At 39.2% G+C, this 20,242-nt stretch overlaps 1 protein-coding gene across 11 annotated transcripts in view; it reads right to left on the minus strand.

The window, feature by feature from the left end:
• The window catches only part of LCOR (ligand dependent nuclear receptor corepressor), a 90,507-nt gene that overhangs the window by 18,561 nt on the left and 51,704 nt on the right, over positions 1-20,242 (minus strand). For 8 of the 11 annotated variants that reach the window (XM_088169224.1, XM_088169223.1, XM_088169228.1 and 5 more), the window contains one exon: positions 18,805-18,898. In XM_088169224.1, the coding sequence (XP_088025350.1) occupies positions 18,805-18,898 (94 nt within the window). Of the gene's footprint in view, positions 1-6,545; positions 16,043-18,804; positions 18,899-20,242 lie in introns of those variants that run through there. The other 3 variants (XM_088169231.1, XM_088169232.1, XM_088169233.1) reach the window with 1 other exon arrangement.

Below are 20,242 nucleotides of genomic sequence, written 5' to 3' on the forward strand. Positions count from 1 at the left end.
GCAGGGGCTAGGTAGAGCACTCGTTAGAGCTAACCACACTCAGCACAGCCTGGTCGCCAAAGTTTGGGAGGGGCCAGTGGAGACATCTAGAGAGAAGAGGGTATCCTGGGTATAATTAACAGATGTTGGGGAATATGACCCCATTTCAGATAACCTGGAGATTCAGATAATTGGGCCTCAGATAATCAAGGCCACGTTGTTAATAGAAACAGCATCACAACTCCTAAGGGCGGCACTCCCCATGTGCCAACGCCATCCTTCCTTGCACGGGAATGCCTGGTGAAATATGAATTAGTGGTTTGATACACGTCCGTATTCTCTGTCTGCTGCTGGGCTGAGCAGCAAAGCCTGTTTCTGATGCACCACTTTGGCTGGCTGCTTGGGAAATAGGTTAAGGCAGAGATGTGGATTGCAGCCCTGGATGCCTGGGGACAAGGCTGTCTCAGAGCTGACGGGCTAGGTAAGCTCTATTTTGAAAGTGGGTTAATTTAGCTGCCATTCAACTACCATTAAATGATGTAGGTTAATTTTATAGTCAGATAAGTATTAAGAAACCAAAACATAAGGCAGGAAATGTCTCTATGCGTACCAGTGAGGAGAGATTTCCTCTGCACTAATGCATGCCCCTCCCCTTCAGCTCAAACCTCTCATCCTTCCATTTCTGCACATCCCTCACATCATCCTCTTTTTTTTTTTTTAACCCTTGTCATTACACACTCTTGTCCTTCCTCCCTCTCTTAAGAGAGTCTATTCTTCCTCTCAAAAATTCACCTTGATATCCTGGCCCACAATTATTTTCCTCCTTTGTTTACATTGTCACACATCTCAATGCTAGAGGAAGACTAACAAATCCAAACCACATCTGACCCTGCCAAATGTCCACTAAGAAAGGTTACATCTTCCCCTACACACCCAACATTTGTGCAGCTAGGTGGTAAATTGAGGCAGGGAACTGCACCTTGCTTAGTATGTAACATTCCATCACTAATAGTATACCCAGGGGTATTTACCATATTTAAAGCCTCCTCAATTGGCATTTTACCCTTTATAAATGGATGCTGCAGTTGAAATGTACTTTATCTCTGTGCGACTTTCTTTTCAGCAGCATAATGATAGGTATTGTTTGTTTCTTTATACTGGTGACAAAACCCATCAATTGCTAGTTTGTCACAAAATGAGAAATAAAATGAAAAAAATTATCAACAAGAGCTTATGCCTGCAAACGAACAGATCCTTTGGAAAAAGCAGAGGTGACTCATCACTCCTCACACGCAGCAAGGAAGGAGCAAGCATCACAGCCCTGCAGATCCCCCCAGGATGCCTTCACAGATTGCCTCCCTCTGACTTCTGTGCTTTCCTGGTCCCTCCAGCAGGAAAATGAGTCCCTAACCTTCACAGAGAAAGGCAAAGTGATGATGACCCATTAGCACATGCTGCCCATCAAGCAATTGCAGATGTCCTCAACCACAGACTTTTCATCTTATTAACAGTAAGTGCACTACGCAAACCCAGAGAGCTCCCAGAAATGAACTCACGCTTAACCACGCAGTTGTAACGAGACAACAATGCAAATAGGATGTTGGCAATTGCACTGTGCTTTTTATGACCAGAGAAATACAGAACGGGACCATACCGAGAAATCACAGCTAAACCACCTCTAAAAATTCCTCCTCTAAGCAACTCAGATGTTCAGATGGTGACACCAGAGCCCAAACAATGCACATGGTGGGAATTCTGACCCGCAGAAGGTCGAGTGCCAAATCCCCTGTTGTCCTGCTGAGGCCTCTCTACTCTTATAAATCTTGCAAGGAAAGTCTTTTTTTTTTACTCATGAGCTACAAAAGAACAGATGAAAAAGCCAAAACCCAACCCCCATCAATCTGCTCTTTGCCAGCACTAAGCCACTACCTTTGTCACTTTGATTTTAAGCTTTATAATTTTTATTCTATTACAATATTACATTATATAACTGTTATGCCAAATGTAATAATATAATTGAGTGCAAAGCATATTTCTTTTAAATTTTGAGTTATGTTATTTTTCCTTTTATCAATTAGCAATCCAGTCTACACTCAAACAGAAGTAAAGGCACCAACATAAGAACAGGTATGGCCAAGGTGGCTAGAATTAAAGAGCAGATGAGTGGTACACACTTGTGTCTGTTAGAGAAAAGCCAATACGGGGCCTGAAACAGGAGCAAAAAATCTACTTGCTTTTGTGCATGAGCAGCAAAGCTCACTGAATTACAGCTAGATAGACCTCTAGGGAGCAGTAAGGTCAGGCAGCTGCCACCATGGTCCGACCAGAACTTAGTTATTTAACAACCACACTTCAGGTACCAAGTAAGCTTGTTTAGCTTTCAAACCTTGAGCTGATGTTTGATGGATAGAAACAAGAAAAAACCTTGTATTTCTGTACAGAGTATATTAGCTATGATAGCTTCTTATGCAAAACCAGAATCCTACTGGGTCTTTTTTTACAGTCTCCTTTCAAAATCAAATCGTTGTTTTAAACCCTTGATAACACCTCACATGCAACTAGTTGCTTTAAAGGCCTTAAAGGAATCTGAGGAAGATACCATGTGTAACCACAGTAAACCTGAAAGCATGAAAAAAACTATACTACTACCTTCACCTGAAAGGGGAATGTGGTGGAAACTAGGGGATTCTCCAAGCAACCATCCCAGTGTTAGATTATAGCAAGGGACCCAGCATAAATACTGGCTGTCTGTATGAAAAAACTTCACACGTGCAGGGAAACTGTTTGGTTTCTTCCGGTGTCAGATTTACCCTTTAGTCCCAGAGTAACTCAACAATTAGTGTCAGACCCTTCCTCTAAAGCTCAGGGAAAAGAAAGGCTCAGCTTTAAGAAAGGATATCATAAAAGCCTCCATCAAACTTAGGAAAGTAACTCCAAATAAGTTAAGCAAGCCCTACACTTTAATAGCGGGGCAGGAGGGATCTGGGACATGTAACAATGGGATCTTGGTGCATATCAGAAAAAAAAAAAATTCCAAACCTTAGCAGGTGTAACCTATTTAGCACTATAATTTTTACAGGCAGTTTGCTGATAATCCTGTATAGACATACCACTCCTCCTGTCAGCACACAGCTGACTGATCTGCACCTGGAGCAGGAGCCCAGCAAAGGTAAGCATGCAAGCTGTGACAAAGCAAGCCCTGGAAACCACAGCCAAGGAGACAAGGCAGGAGCCACACATCAACAATTCCACTGCAGGCTCAGGTACAGGCGACAGCTGAAGCCTCTGCCCCATCCCTCTTGGTGTTAATGTGTGGGCTGGGTGGGTTATGGTCCAGGATTCCGGTCAGCTCCTTAGGGGGATGCAGCTGTATTTTCATACAGGCAACTTTTGTATGTTCAGGCAGCAGTGCTTATATTTCTATGCTCTGAAGTAAAGCTTAAGTGCTTCTAATTTTAGTTGAGCTTTAAAACAATTCCTGGAAATCTGAGCTGTAGCCATGGCATACAAAAATCTGCCTTTTAGTTAACTGTGTTGGGAACAGACACCTGCAGAGCTGTGAGACACCTGAGGAGGAGGCAGCAAGAGAATTTTTGAAATTCTATTTCAAATGTGATTTGCAATTTTGATACATTCAAAGTGACCTGTAAAAACAAGATGCAATTGTTTTGTGTTCCTTCTTCATGATAGCAAAAGGGAGGTTTTAAAGATTGTGTTGTCTGCAGTTTTCAAGTAGGTGGGCAAGAAGGAATTTAATTAATTCATAATTCACAGGTGTGAAGTCATTCACATTTCTTTTGATTTTCCTACTAGACAGCTGAGAACACCTTGGATTTCAAGTTACAGTCTGCATCAAATGTACCAGATCAGAGGAAACAGCACTCTCACAAATTGGGATCCTTCTACCATTGTAACATCTATTAAAGTGTCTCAAGAATAATTACATTAAAAAGATCAACTTTCTCTTTAATCTCTTTTCCATTTTCATTGTATCAAAGTCCATAATCCTAGATTTGCCCTAACACTTCAAGCTCAGTTTTTTGAAATTGCTTTTCATCTGTAGCTCTGTTCCTCTGTACATGAATCACATTCCTAAACAGGTCCAAGAACCTGCTACTCACTTCCAGTTAAAACCTCCATTCAGCCAGTACCCTTGTTTGGGCACCTGCCAGAGCAGAGTTGGCAGATTAATAAAATAGTGATTTGCTGAAGTATCTTCCTGAATCAGGATTTAAATCCTGCCCCTCCCCCAGACCCACTTTTGTTACACCTCTAGGAAATTAGAGAGCTCAGCATGCTCAGGCAGGAAAGCCACTGGTGATCAGTCTTACTGCAGACACCAGAGCAAGCTCTGCACTGCTGCTGTTTGACTCTGAGGATCCACGACACAAGGGCTCAGCTTTGGTTACATGGGAAGGTGAAACTCTGATGCTCAGGAATCGCCTTAATTAAACGAGCTTCACTCACAAAACACACATTTATTTCCAACTTTCTGATCCTTCATGCTGAGCTCAGGGAGTTGCCTCCTTACAGGCTTAGTTTAAATACCAAAACTTGCAGGTGCACTTGAAGCTGAAGCTTCCTGCTCTTCCCCTTCCAGCAGCTCTCACTTCCACAGAGCAGCAATGAGCAGAACCTCTCCTTTCCCATCTGAGGGAATATCGGCATTGTAGCAAGGGACTTGTATGTGAGGGTCCACTGCTACTCCACAAAGGATCTGTAACTTCAGAAGGTGACCGAGATATGCTCTTGCAGGTACAAAAGAGGCAGCTGCCTCTTCCACTAACAGATTGAGGAGCTCAAAACCCACCCTGAGTCCAAACAAGCTGAAGGAAAATAACAGGTGACTTTTAAAGCTGTCTAACAGGGCTAATTGTATTTCTTTTCTACTTTTATAAGAGACAACGGCATGGAAGTGTCTTTCTGGGTCTGGGTGCAACATCTTGTGCAATCTTGTCATGATACAGGAAATAGCTTTTAAAAGAAGAAATCAAGATTGTGTTCCTTCAGTTTTGAACAATTTCATTTTAGCAGTGAGAGACCATCAACAAGCCCTTCAGGAAAAGCAGAAAAACTTGGTATTTGTGATAATCGCAGGACTAAAAGTGTCAATTAAAAATGTTCTGGGACAAGCCTGCACAGTGTAATTCATCTTAAAGAATGGCAGATGGGAATATGGTTCATCACTTTCAAAGTCTATTTTCATAGATTTGACAGATGTATTCAGACAAAGAGAAAAAAAAAAGATAAATGATAGTTTACTGCACAAAGCTTTCAAGCTATTTACACATAAAAACTCACTATTCCTGAATAAGTGTAAGATGCAGTCTCTAGTTAAACCAAGTTTTTTATTTAAGAAAGATTTGCCTGGTAAAGCTAAACCAATGACAACACCCAATTACCATTTTGCTTTTTGTTTTTAATACTGGTATCAGTATACAAGGAATATGATAATTAATTTGCAATGTAACAGTTATTTAAGGCTCTTAAAAAACAAAAAAGGCACTGAAAAATGTAAACCCTAAATTACCTACTTTTCAATAGCACATGCTAAGAAAGGCAGTTTCTCAGGAGAAAAGAAACCTGGGCTAGATACCATGCAGCATTATGAATTTTCCTAAAGCTAGGAAATCCCTATGCATCACTCTCAAAATCATCCTAGTACTGAACACAAAGGTTAGCAGAAATGCCTAAACTCACGTGGGTTCCATTATACACCACTTAGTGTAACCTACTTTTTAGTATTCAGCATTTCAGTATCAATAATGCATAACATCAAAAGTAGTTCAACCCAAAGTACAGTCACGAGAAAGTAAACATAGATCTTGGAGAAGAGCTGGATGCAGTGTGGTGTCACTGATGCATTTGCCTTGTGCCCCCATGGAGAGGGACAAGAAGGAGTTGCTGGAGCTTCCCCTATGCAAACGGGGAGCTGGAGACGTGCCTTCTCTGTGGAAGAGCAGAGAAAATAAAAGCAACACCAGTGCCTTGGTGAGCAGCTAAGCAACATGCCTGTGCCTTGTGACGTGTGCTCCAGTACAAAGCTCTGCTGCCCAAACTGGTGCTCTTCCCACTGCCACCCCACAGTCCAAAACCGACCCACACAGGGCTCGGGCCATGCTTTCACTACCTCTGTGTCTACCTTGGCTCATTACTAAGTGCTCAGTTGAACATCACTACACCACCTTTTATTTTCCCTCCTGAGAGATTGTTTGTTCTTCACTGGATAAATTATTTACCATTAAGGAAATTAAGGTGGCCAGTAGGGAAGCACAAATTAGAATACGGGAGTTCATGAGACTGGGCTGCTATGAGACAGCGTTTCAGCTTTCACATGTATTCCCTACCCAGCTGCTAAAGCAGCTTTATCGTCAATCCTATTTAGGACAAGAACCCAATGGAGTACAGAGATTCCAAAGCTCAGTCCTTCAGCCAGAAATTGCTTTATCTTCTATTTTCACTTCCTCCTCTGCTTCTCCCCCCTTGTGATAGTTTGCATCTCATATCCTTGGGCTACTAGTACAGGCATTTGGAAAGCACATTAGAAACAACAGAATTGGAACCCCTTGAAGTTTTTCACAACAAAATTTATTAGAAGAATAGTGGTTTTGAAAAGTCTAGCATCCAGTGAAAACTACCATACACAACGTTACAGCTGGGAATGTGTTTCCAAAATGACATGGTCAAATAATACAATGGAGCCATTAAATCTTACACATGCACAACAAGAGAATTAGCGCTTTGACATACAATGCAAAAAATAAATGGACCACATGAAATAAAAATTTAAAAGTACTTATCACATACATTAAGACACAGCTTATTTAGTCCAGTCAAAAAATCAGAACTGCATTAAAAAAATTAATGTAGTGCAATCAAACCAAAAACCTTAATTTGTGATCATAAGTGCTCTACTACATAAAACATTGATCATAGCAAGGAACAAAAAATTCAAATCACACAGTACAAAAAAAATCTGTAAATAAATATAAACTACAGTACAAGAGAAATATTAAATTATACAATTCCGTCAAACTGTAAACAGTATATTGAAATGAGGTCCATAAGAGTAAAGGGGGGGTTCCTGTTTTTTTTTCCCATGACACTTGAACTTCTAGAGGTCAGAGAGAAATGCCATTTTCCATACTCTTCAAAGACTATGGGTTACATAAATAGAAAGAGAAGACTTTTTAGATGTAAAGTGTCAAATAATAAAGCAGAGGTGTTGCTGACTTGCGACTGCCAACAGATCACCATGAAGGCAGAAGAGCAGATTTTAGTTTCAGGCTTGGCCTCAGGGTGAGCACTGCACAGAGGCCTGGCACTGCAGGTGTTCAGTGAACAGCGCTTAGCCTTAGAAAGGAGGCACCTCGTGAACTCTGGTCCTACCCAGGAGGTGTAAGTAATTATGGACAACCTGGACCTCTGCTGATTATCTGACAGGTTTACACGCTTGTCATACAAACACCAACTTTGGCAGAACAATTACTAATAAGCTCAAAGCACTCCCGGCCCATTGGTTTCCATCACAGTGGCCAGTGCACAGAATTCTCTAAGGACATTGCATAACTAGAGTGTAGAGGTCAGACAGCCAAGGACCCGTGCTTGAGGTTAGAAGTAGTTATGGTGAGAGAGAAGCAAGAGCCACGTTAAGAAGCTGCCTCTGCTGTTCACAGAGGCAGCTGGGAATGTATTTCATTTTTAGCTGCGCTGGCTAGTAGTGGCATTTTAAAATATATAAGTTTAAGATAACATATATACTATATATGTATATAATATAATACATATTATATAATATACATAGGAATTTCTTACAATACATACCAGGAACCCCCACGCGATCTGCTCAGTAGTAATAACTGAATATACAGAATGCCACTATAAGTGTCTGAGGCACTGTGTGCTGGAGAGTAAATATGCAGCTTTAAAATCCGTTTGGCTGAGTTATACCTGGATACCTGAACTGAGTTTTAAGTTGACATTCATCAAGGATGTGCTATCAGCACGTCAAAAGAAAAGCAAAACAAAATACAAGTCACTGCTAGGTTTAAGAAGAGAGTACAAGTACCTGAATTGAGTGAGGATAGTGTGTAAACTGTCCCTGAGGGTTTTTAAACAGTGTGTGTACAAGTCGGATTCCTAAGAACATTAGTTTAAACTTACATTGCGGACTGATAAAATACCAATGTCTGACAATTTAACAAGTGGAGGTTAGAAAGAGTTATGAGCAAACACTCAAAACATTTTATACATTTTAAAGCAGCAGTAAGCTGCTGTAAGCATACATCCCATCAGTACAAGCAACACGTGGGACTGAGATAAAGGTTTCTATTTGCAAAAAGCCCATCATATATCGATAAGTAAAGAATATTCACCTGCTAAATTAGAATGCACCTAGTTACAGACTAGCAATTCAAGATTAATTTTTTAATCAAATACTTTGCTATACTTTGCTATTACATACTAAAATTCCTTAAGCTCACTAATGCTGGTATTCTAATCTATTTTTTTAAATGTTCCCCCTTCATTTAAGAAATATACCATTCCACAACTTAAACATTAAGATCCATTTTCAGTCCTCAGATGTAAAAAGCATGTCAATGAGTTTATATTAAAAATTTACACGGTAAAAAGGCTTGAATTTCAGCCAGAGATTCTAAATACTACTCATTCCCTGAAGGCATAAGGGAGAAAGAATCCCTACCCATTATTCTTGTGATATAGTTTTCAAACTGAACATTAAACAATGGTCCAAAATGGTTTTTTATTTCTGTTTGGGAAACTTCCCCTCCCTACCCATCATCCCAGATTCCCAATGTTAAGCCCTGAAATGGCCTACTGAAATGATCAGTTAAAAATACCAGGCATGTATATATACATCCCCTGCCTGAACTCCAGAATATTTTGTTTTACTAGTCTTTAAAAGACAGATTAATATCCTAAGAAACCTTGCGATCTGACCTGACAAGCTGTTAATGATCCTACATTGTATATTTGAAGTATCTCATAACCTGAAGGCCAGATTTAATTAAGACTCTGGCATTGTAACAGAAAAAGTGCTGCAGTTATTTATCCCTTTTCTGATATTTTAGAATAGGTCAGACAAGTGCTTTTTTTAGTGATAGTAAAAGTTTACATGCTTTTAAACAGGCATAAAAAGTATTATCTGCAAAACTATTTGAGAAATGTAGCACCAAGTAATTGATAAACTGTTTAAGTAGCTCTAGTAGTATCCTCATTATTTCTGAGTAGGAAAAAAATATTAAGATAAACTGTGCTAGGTGATGATGAGAGAAATTGTTTTTGATGTTCACTTTTCCTGCTCAGGTCAGAATGAAGCCTTTGTCCTAATCCCTGCTCTGTAAGGTAGTTATCATCTTGAGTCCTCCTAAATTATACTTACCAATTCAGTAGAGACAAGCATACGGGCACAGGTGGGGATGTTTGTTTTCAAGAAGGTAAATGAAATGCCCTGGACAGGCTGAAAAAATCCTCCTTCCTAGTATATCACCCAGGAAAACTGATTTTGCAACTGGGCTAAGAGAATTTTGTGAGGATTAAATAAAGCTCTCTTAATATGAAGGTTTTTATGACAATACCTGAATATAGGCATAATTCAGTAGGACATGAGATCCAAAACTGCTTCTGTAATACTGGTTTAGAGACTTGGCCCCAGTCAAAGAAAGAACAGGAAACAGAGAGAGAGATGGACACTGGAATGCTCTAAGTACTTAACGGCTTTTTCTGGTATATGTGAAGTTTTGAGTTTGTAATATCTCTCTGCCTAGTGGTCATCACAGTGCATTGTGTTCTTACACTGGATAATCAGAAATGAGTTACTATAGTGGCGACTTTATCTGCTACATTCATCAGAACTGCATACAACTAGCAGTGCAGATTTCCAGGTTTCTGAAGGTTCCAATTACTGAATTTTCAATATAATTCAAGATCAAGTAGAAACCTTTATAGTACCAAAACAAATCTCAAAATTATTTTCTTACAGCTTTCTAAAACAATATTAGCCAACATTATGTACTGATGCCAAGAAAAAGCAACATTGACTTAAACTGAAATTACATTTAATTTCTGAAACATTTGTGGGGAATACCTAGAGGTTTCTGATCCTCATGAAAATAAGGGTAACAACCCTTCCCATCCTACTTCTAATATCTGGCAGAGAATTTAAGCTATTTAAAATATTATGACCAATCTTTCAGTAAGATTAATAATTTTGCCTTCACAAGATTTTGGACTGCAATAAGAGTATGCATTCTTATACTGAAGAGTTCAAATTTTGTCTTCACTGAAGAAAGAGTTCTTTACATTACAGATGCAGCCACACTGTTTTTGAGAAAAAAGGGAACAGCAGAGTGCTCCCTTCACTCCTTGGACACTGTGTTCTTCTCCTAAGACTCAAGGACATCTTAAGAGCATTACTTGAAAGTAAACTGGAAAGAAACACATGGCAGTTCCAGTTTTGCCTGTGTAACAATTGTTGCAGATGATACAAAAAGCAATTCAATCAGAACTAAAAAGTTGTTTCACAAAGCCTGCTCAACCCTAAAGCCCCTGAATCACTTTGCCAGCTCCCATGAATTTCCAAGGAAAGGCAATATACTCCTCGAAAGAAATATTTCAATGCAAATGTTGGCCTGCTACAAGACAAAGCACAGACAATTCCTTGTCTGCTCTCATCCAGTCTAAACTCAAGTGCAGTTACCTCCTGTATTTAGAAATATCCTCCAGCAGTGAAAAGTTCTACAAAAAAGGTCATGCAGGAGGTGCAAGAGAACACAAGCTGAACGTGTTCCCTTGCTAGAGGCATTATCCTATCTGTACCCTGCATCGTTAAAAATAATTTTTTCTCCAACTGCCAAAAAGGTTCAGAGTTTGAATTCAGGTCTAGCAGTAGGGTTGGTAATGCAAGCACCAAGTTAGGAGTTCTGCAACGAAAAAGACAGTAAAGGCATACCTGTATTGCTTATGCAGCAATTTCTCCTGTGCAACAGGGAAAAAAATGAGAAATTCTAAAGGAAACTGTCTTGAACCTTTAGAAAAAAAAAAACAGGGAATGACTGGAAAATAAATTATCTTTAGACAGAAATAAAAACGAGTCCAGAAACGTGTCCCTACAATATCTAACTGGAAACGTTCAACTCTATAGCTGTACTCAAGCATTACAGCCACAATAATGCCTACAACACTGTGGAATGAGGATCCAGCTGGCTGAAAGTGAGGTAATAGTTTGTAATAGGTCAGAGTTCTAAAAAAGCACTTTTACATCTTACAAATCCAAATTAAAAAAAAAAAATAAAGGACACATTTCATACATGTTGGGCTTTCTCACCAGAACTGTACGATAATTAACTCCACACCAGGACCCCTACCACACTAAGCCTTACTCATCTTCAATTATATGCTGCAGCAAAGATTTACCAAGCGACACCTAAACTTCAGTACAATATGAAACTTCGATTCTTAAAACTTTATACACACAAAATATAAAATTACTTTTCTAGGATGGGCTAGGGGAGGGGGATTCTCCTTCATGGTACTTGGACTGAAAAACTAGTTTTCAGAGACTGCCACAAATATAATTCACAGTTTCTTGCTGTCAGGCTTTTTCAGCTACATCAACGTAGTACACAACAATACTGTTAAGTCCAATAACTACATCAGATGGACATTCTCGGGAATAAGAGAAAACTAGTGACAAAAAATACCCGAAAGGTCTCCTCCTAACAATGTCTCGATTTTTACAGGGTTGCAGTTTGTCTATGTTACACGTTAATGCGATCTCAGAAGAGCAGTAGGAGAAGGCTTTAAAAATCTTTCTCCTGTCCAAGTGATCCAAGTAACATAAGCATCCACTTACCAGAAATAAGATGAGAAACAAGGCTTTTGTTACAAAGACCGCAGTGAACCACACCTTCCCACACCAAAATATGGTCAACCAGGGATTTTGGCCATGCAAACTGCTGGTCAGCAGAAAATTAAGCATGCTAATGGACAAACATTAATTCCAATCATATATTTAAAATGATCCCAAATACTACTAGTTAGCTACACTGAAAGCGCCTGCAAAAAATATGTAGTGAAAAATGAAACAAAATCTTAAGTGATCACTGCAGCACTTAGAGTGATACTAGTCTTAAGTGATGAATCACCTCAGAGAAAATACATTAGATGGGACTTTGAAACAAAAAAGTAACATTAAAAGGTGCACCTGAATATTACAGACTAAATTTACAAAACCTACAATAAGGTAAAATATATATCTTTTGAATATTCAGCAGCTTTTTTTTAAATTTGTTTTTATTTTTTGAGAGGCTCATGAAATTTTAAAAAGGGACCACTAACTAATCTCAACCATGCTTCACAAAACAATAATGGCTATTTCATATTGCAGTTACCAATGTAATGCAATTAGTGCTTAAAAAATAATCTACACTTTTTCTTTTTTTTCCTTTTTAAACAGAGACCTTTGGAGGAAATATGGTTGTTCAAAAGCTTCTCGAAAAAGAAAGATTACCTGAATATTAAGTTATCACAGATCAAGTGTTGTGTTTAAAAGCTTTGCAGTTATGAGTATTACAATCTTCAGGTCTCAGGACATTTAAACTGAGAAAGTTAGTTGTTTGGTTTGTTGTTGTTGGTTTTTTTTTTTCATTTTAAATCCACTTTCTAACCAAAGCAAATAAAGAGTACTCAACTTCTCACTATCTATTTACAATTCTTAGCCTACAGTCTGAAATGACAAGACAAATTCTCTCTTAAAACTGCAGCATTAAAGGGTAGGCACACCATTCTTCTGCTGCACGATTGTCACCCACTTAAACATACACATACAAAATATTTAGGTTAGTAAAATGAGCACTCCACGTACACTACAGTGACAAGTTTTATAAAACTCAACTCATGTTTCTTAAATAAGGACAACTGCAAAAGGTTAAACCTCTCTTAAGAGTAAAACTGTGTAACTTTTTTTTTTAATTTGCAACAAACTTTCTACCATAACCTCCAACAGCAGATGAAACCACACCTTAAACTGAACCTTTATTGCAATCACCAGCTAAACTGGAACATATTGCAGAGTTTATATACTGCTACTGAGCTTAAACTGCTTTAAATGCCAAGATGACAACTAGAAAGCTACAAGGAACCAGGATTTTGAGGACTAAAATATATTAAGTAAACAAAAATAAAGTATACTCGGGTCCAAATGCCCAGTCCATTTCAAGAATGAGCAGTGCATATTTAAAACAACAGCAATGGTGTGCCTAACCTTTGAAAATATGAAGTTGCTGGGGAGGGGGACAGGCTAATAGAATCAACTGTTCCAGAAGTCATTCAGCATTCCTAGCACTACCTAGGCCACCCTCCCATGAACTTTGAGAAACCACTTTCACTGACATCACTTAATGCTCTCACACAGAAACTCCAATGCTTCTTTTGGCTGTGCAAATGGGGAAAAAATGGAAATTCTATCTACCTTTTGCACAGATTTAAGACCAAATTGCTTCTACCTGAAGAACCAGCAATTATGATTTGGTCATGTTGTGGTAAATCCAGTAAGCTCCACTTAGTTACTGACCACTCCCGCAGAAAGTATCAAAGATAAAAGTTCAGTACAAAACTTATCCTGGATCTCCATATAATCATAAAGATATCACCATATGGAAAAAAAACCCCAGATTTGTGGTTTATGGAGTGCTTTTTTTTTATGGTGTTCAAATGCTTATTCTAGCATGTGCTAAACCACTATCAAAATAGATTAAATAAAAACAACAACAAAAAAGCAGGACTTAAATAAATTCCTGCTACTGGCAACTGTAATATTTAAAAAGGAAACACCCATTAATTGAGTGTTCGACCCTGACAGTATTACAGATAGACATGATGCAGAGCCTGAATTAGATCAGGCTACCAGTGTTTTAATTCTTCCCTGAACATTAACAAGCTCCTTCACTAATGTGGATATTTGGGCAGACTACTGAGGTTGTAACGTTTAAGATCACCATTTTGTGGGCTATTTTTTTTCCTTTTTTTTTTTTTTTTTCAGTATCACAGTAGTTTGTTATGCAAATCCCCCATCCCTGGATTAGAGTCATTTAAACTAGCTGTTGGGACCACATAGTTTAGTAAACTCAGAATCAAGTCTGTCAAAAGTGTAAAGGTCACAAAGAACCGTAGTTCTGGTATAATGAGGCATACCCTAATACATCATTTAGTGTACCCTGACTGCTCCTGACTGTGAGAAGCTTGTCTTCCGTGAGATAAGGCTACATCCTCAAGCAGGTGAGTCTATCACCCTTCAAAAACACCAAATAAAATTACAGCGAAGGTAGTGTTATAAATAATTAACTGACATTTTCTGAAGGTAGTGTATGTAAGTTTTCCCTCCCCTCCCCGCCGGGTGAGCACTAAGCAGACAACAAATGGTAAGTACAGTTAATTTAGAAAGAAAACAGTGGAGAGCCTAATTAGACCCAATTGATTATCTATCTAGTTGACAAATCTGAGTTCAAGAGAGATACCATTCCTAAATAATTTGATTTAGCTCAAATCTTTCAATCAACTGGATCAACAAAAATAAGAGGGGAAAAAAAGATTTCTGAAACATTTTTGAAGAATGACAGTCTGATTTTCATTTGAAAATTGCCTGGTTTTAGGAGAGTGTCAGTTTAACAAAGTGGACTTATTTCTATAAAGGCAGATATGAAAAATCCAACATCAGAAGTTCAGGCAGGCTCTACAGGCAAGATGTCCACTTCTACAGATCTGCATTCTTTGTGAGGTAACTCAATTCTCTATTACAGAGAAACATGCAAAAGGCAAAAGAAAACAAAAAAGAAGAAAGAAAGAAATAGGGCAGTGGGCAGGTGAAGGAGGGAAACTGCGCCATACCAGGCTAGAAAAATTTACAAATGTGACATTCAGAGCACATCTTTCACCTGTGTTCACGTAAGTCTATGCTAAACTGCAAAGGAAAGAGCATTGCAGTAAACAGGAGACTCAGGTGCGCTCAGTGATGGTTGAACTATGCAGTAGTGCTCACCCAGTTTGCAAAGTAATTGGCACTCTACAACATCCCTATTCATCCTTCAATTCATTCGCACTTTGTGCTGCTTCTCCCTGGGGATCTAATTCAATCTTTACTGAAACATCCTGCCCCTCCGACCTCATTAATTTCATTTTTTTCTTTGGAGGGTTTTTCAAAGTGCCCAGCCTCTCTTTAACTTTGTACTCCAGTGTACTGTGGGGGATCCCATAAATACTCTGAGCTTTGGAAACACTCATTTTCCCACTCATAACCACAGAGATTGCTTCCTCCAGTATCTCGCTGTTGTACTGTCTGTATCTCCCTCTTTTCTTCCTAGGTTGCTTGGAGCCAGGATCTCCCTCTTGATCTGAGGTGGGATATGGCTGTCCAGAGGTAGACTGCTCAGCATCTGAGCCCCAGGAATCTGGTCCAGCATCCAGCAAACTTCTCCTATTTTGTTTTGGAAGGATAGCCCTTAACTTTTTGCTAAGCGCGCTCTCCGTTTGTGAACCCATTACCAAAGAGCTATAGCTGTACTGGTCACCAGTGCGGGACTCCCATGAAAGGTCCATGCCTCGAACTTGTGGTATCTTTAAATCCACAGGAGATGAATGGCTCACGTCCTTTTTCCCATCCTGTTTAGTTTGAAGTGCCATTTTTTGAAAGGCAGAGTTTTCTGTAAGAAAAGGAAGGTCACTGATGTTGCTGAGTGCACCATTTCCCCTGAATTTCATGCGGGTGAAATTGAATTCGTAGTGTGGTTTTGCCCAAGAAGCCTCCCTGGATAATATTAAGTGCTGTCCATGATTCTGTAGTCCAGATGGCCCATGGCTGGCAGCCGTAGAAAACTGGTTTCTGCTCAGCAGTTCTTCACTAATCTGGAGTGATCGAGCCAGCGGTACTTTAAGAGATGTGGAGTGGCCATAACCTTCCCTGGTTCCATCCTGCAAGCTTCTTGGAGGTACCCCATCACCACTCTGTAGTCCCTCCGGATGGTGCTGGCTGGGTCTCCCAGGTCGCCTAATTGGATGGAAGGAAACTGATGTGAGCAGGACTTGCACAGGTAGGGAGGGATGGGTGAGGGGGCCACTCCTTTATTAGAAGGCCTTGCTTGGGTAACATCACTTTTTGCGTTATTTATTTTTCTCTAAATTTTTTTTTTATTACTTTAATTTTTTTTTTTAAGTCTCAGCATCAGTCAGTTTTAAAACTTGTTCGCAAAAAAAGAGAAGCTTTTTGGGCAAAGAAAAACGAAACCTGTTGGCTGGTCTCTGGTTGGGTTCACAAATTCTCGGAGTAGAAAAGGCTTCGCGCGTCTGAAAATAGCACCTTAATTACAAAGTAGTAATCAATCGCCATAGATCTACACACAACTGTGTTACTGGTGTGACGTTACCACTAAACAAGCACAGTAATAAAAGAGTAAGCCAAAGTGCAACATATTCAACATGCAAATATGACTGCCACCTGCAGTATCTACACATAGGTGGAAATCCTGGATAATGTTTGCTTACATCATATTGAAGAACTGCTGCTCAGGATAAAAGAAAAAGCTTAGCAGGCCTCAAAGGTATTTGCCTGACTTTCATCAAGCACCGAATATGAAAGCTGGGATACTGCGGATCACAAGGAAAAACGCTGCATTATACTAGACTTACCAAACTGCTCTCTTAACAACTAACTGCATATATACACAGCCCTGAATCATATTTGATATGAAGTATGCCTAGAAAAAGGAAGATCTAAGCTCCATCTGTCATCCAGATCAAGGGTTAACAAAAAAAAAAAAAAGGCAGTATGTATTTTTACCATTTCCCTTTCATCACAAGTGTTCTTTCTATGAAATTAAGTACTACTGCTGCAGAGAATCACATCTATTTTAATGCTTTGATTGCTTAGCCCCCTGTAGTTATTAAGTCACATTGGTTTCAAAATCCACCCCCAAATTTCTCCACGTTCAGCATACAAATTAACAAAGACGATCTATTTTAATGCTCTGGGACACTACACTGGTGTAAAGTCCTCTGGCTAAATCAGCGTTACTTAAGCATAGGATACATAGTACTGAAAAGCTACATTATTATTTTTAACATCACACTGGGGTTAAAAAAAGTCTTTAGGGAAAAGACATCCACTGAAAGAACCTGGCATGTAACATACACAATGCTTGATACACATGCTGTTCACTTCTTTCCAGGATGCAACAAGTCATAGGATGTGCACAACAAAAGTCAACAAGGATTCAGAACAAAATCTAGAGAAATGGATGAAAGTTTGCCGTTCCAGAGAACCCTCTCAGACAACGTGCATTCTCCACCCCTTCTACAGCATGTATCAGCGTCACATTGTGCACCAGTGATTCTACACCTAAACAAAAGTCATACTGGCAGCTAATAAAGGGTTACACCTGCCTTAGTGATGCTAAACAAGCTGCAGCCAGCCTCATATACCACACACCTGTACAAGTAACCACAGGTGCCAGTATGCCCCATCCTCTCTGGACCCACCAGACTGAGCAGGACAGTGGCAGATGCTGGCCCTGTCATCCCTGTGTGTTGGACTTTGGCCCTCACTTGATTCACAAACAAGGGCAGAGCCTCAGTGGCTTCTGCTGCCTTCCTAGGAAAATAAAGATGGAAATAACCTGTTCAGAATTAAAAGAGAAGTGCTGCTGGGGAATGTTTATGCTAAAGAATTGTAAAAAGTATTAAGACTAAGTTTTAAAGAAGGATTAAAGTATTTTATTAATAGAAATATTAAACAGAAAAGTAATCTTGAAAGGAGAAATCTGAGACAGCAATATTTTTCCAGAGAGAAATGCAAAAATTCAATCAGCTGTTATCAGTACATGGGATTGGAGGTGGAAGAGGGTTGCTAGTTGAGATTTTTAAGTTTTTCAAAGGCTACTATAAAGCTAAATCCAGCAATTAATAGCACTTTAAACCATGTACTACTTATTTACTTAGACCAAAAATTCTTTGTTCACAGTAGCTTCAAGATAATCAACACCCAAAGCCCCCGAGTCCCAGTCAGCTTCTCCATACAACCCTGACTAATAGTAAAGGGTTTCTAAATGTATGCAAATGGTGACCATTAGAAATACGAAACCTAAAGATATTTTTTTTTATTTAACAGTATTTCACACCTTGAACTGATTAGGCAAGAGTAGTACACCACACACTTTGTGATTATTTTTTAAAAAAAAACTTGTTCAGTACTACAGAACTGCAAATCCAAAGTTACATTTAAAGTTTTCCAAACTACCTGACTCCCTGCCCCATGTCCTTTTCTAAGTTGTGGTTTATGCTAGGAAATATTAACAAAAATCATGCGGTGATTTAATTCAAATTCAGCATGGTTTATGACCCAAATCATTGTTACCTCTAAAATAAATTTTCCTGTTAGCTAACTTAGCCCTCAGTGAAATGGAGTCTAAATATACTGCAAAGCTTCTAAGACTCTTCATGCATTTAAATGAACTTGCATCTCCACAGAAATCACCTATCACTAAACCCAGGAAACAGGTAATGGAAAGATCTCTGGCTAAGTACCAAATTGGCCAAAATAACAGATACTAGTCTTTAACTGCAAGTTAACTCTGTCTCAGTTGGTAACAACTCTTATTTGGCAGGTGGGGTGAAGATATTTGCCAAAGGTACAAGCTGAAAACACATTACTCCAAAGGGTTAACACCAAAAGAAAGTAAAAAATTAACAGGAGTTAAGCACACATTTTTAGTAAAAAATTGTTTTAAAAGGTCATAGTAAGTTGTTTTCTCTTACCCATTTCCCGAAGTACTGGAGCACCCTGGAGAGTGACTCAGAGAGGTGCTGCCAGCGCAAGGACTCTTCTTAGTGGATAAATCAAGCACACCGTCTGTAGAGACAACAGAAAAACTTCAGTGTTTGAAGAAGCAAGATCAGCCATGCTGATCTTGTCTTCAGCTGAAAAGACAAAGCAAATCTTCTGAGCTGAAGTCATTTTTAGCACACAACATTTTTTGGTTTATTGTATTTTTAAATAAAATAAGGCTTGGATTTTTTTTTTTTTTCAATATGGTTTACATGTGACTTCAATGTAGTCTTCAGAAATCACAATAAAATTAACAAAATTAAAAGTGCATCTGTTACAAGAGACATAGCATAATGAATTATTTACAAGTGACAGTTCTGGATACAACAGAGCCTATCACATAGCTATCTCTCAGTGGTCCAGAACTGAGACAATCTTCAAGATTTGTCAACCTGAGATACTTCCCCTTTCAAAGGGAGGCTGCAAGCCAGCATTCAATTTTTATTTTTTTTTAATCCAAATCTCTTGTAGGAAAATTCACTGAGAATTTCGTATCAGAAATTAAATGAACACACACATAGATGTGAGATTCTATCTCACGTGGCAGCCAGCTTCATCATGTTTTTTCATGTCTCCAACGGTTCCTTACTGGAAGAGCTGCTGCCTTTCTCCTCTGTTGTGTTGTTTTATTCCCTCTCTTCCCTACGCCAAATTGGTTTTCCTCTAAGACCGCTTCCTCCACTCTCAACTAATGGCACTTCCTCACGTTTCCCCCATGCTCCCCTGCAAACCGTTATATAAACTCTGCATTTATAGGGTGTGTGTTTCACCAGGAAAGCCTTGCTCCTGCTGCACTGAAGCAGCTTGAAATTCTGGTCACGTTAATAAGGGCAACTTGTCACTGAAGCAGCCCAGCCATCTGAAGTTCCTGGAAGCCTTGAAATGAGGAATTTATGAGGCAAAGATAAATGAAACCTGTTGGCACGGTGAACTGGAGACATACCAGAGCTCCTCACTCATTCCATCTAATCAAGTGAATACCACCCAACACAGGAACAATGTAAGACGGCTTTCAGATTGCTTAAAGTTCTCATTTGACATATGGAGAAAAAGCACGATAAACAGTGAACTAGAATTAACTTATGGAAAGCTGTTCCACCCACTGCATTTGGGAACACACCATAACCCAAACTTAAGCAAGCAGAAAATTAAATTTTCTTTTTGAACAACACTTATGCAGGCACAAGAGACACAGACTGGATCAAGTCTTTCCTTCTTTTCAAGAGGCTAGACAGCACAGGCAGCTGCTGGAGGCACTTGGATGCATGCTTCCTCCCTCAGGAGGGTCACTATGACCCACAGGGGAAGCAGGGTCAACCACCAGGGAGAAGCTTACAACTAGCTGGGTTCCCCCCAAGTCACTAGAAC

This window comes from Sturnus vulgaris, chromosome 8 (assembly GCF_052056855.1).
Source record: "Sturnus vulgaris isolate bStuVul1 chromosome 8, bStuVul1.hap1, whole genome shotgun sequence".
NCBI lineage: Eukaryota > Metazoa > Chordata > Aves > Passeriformes > Sturnidae > Sturnus > Sturnus vulgaris.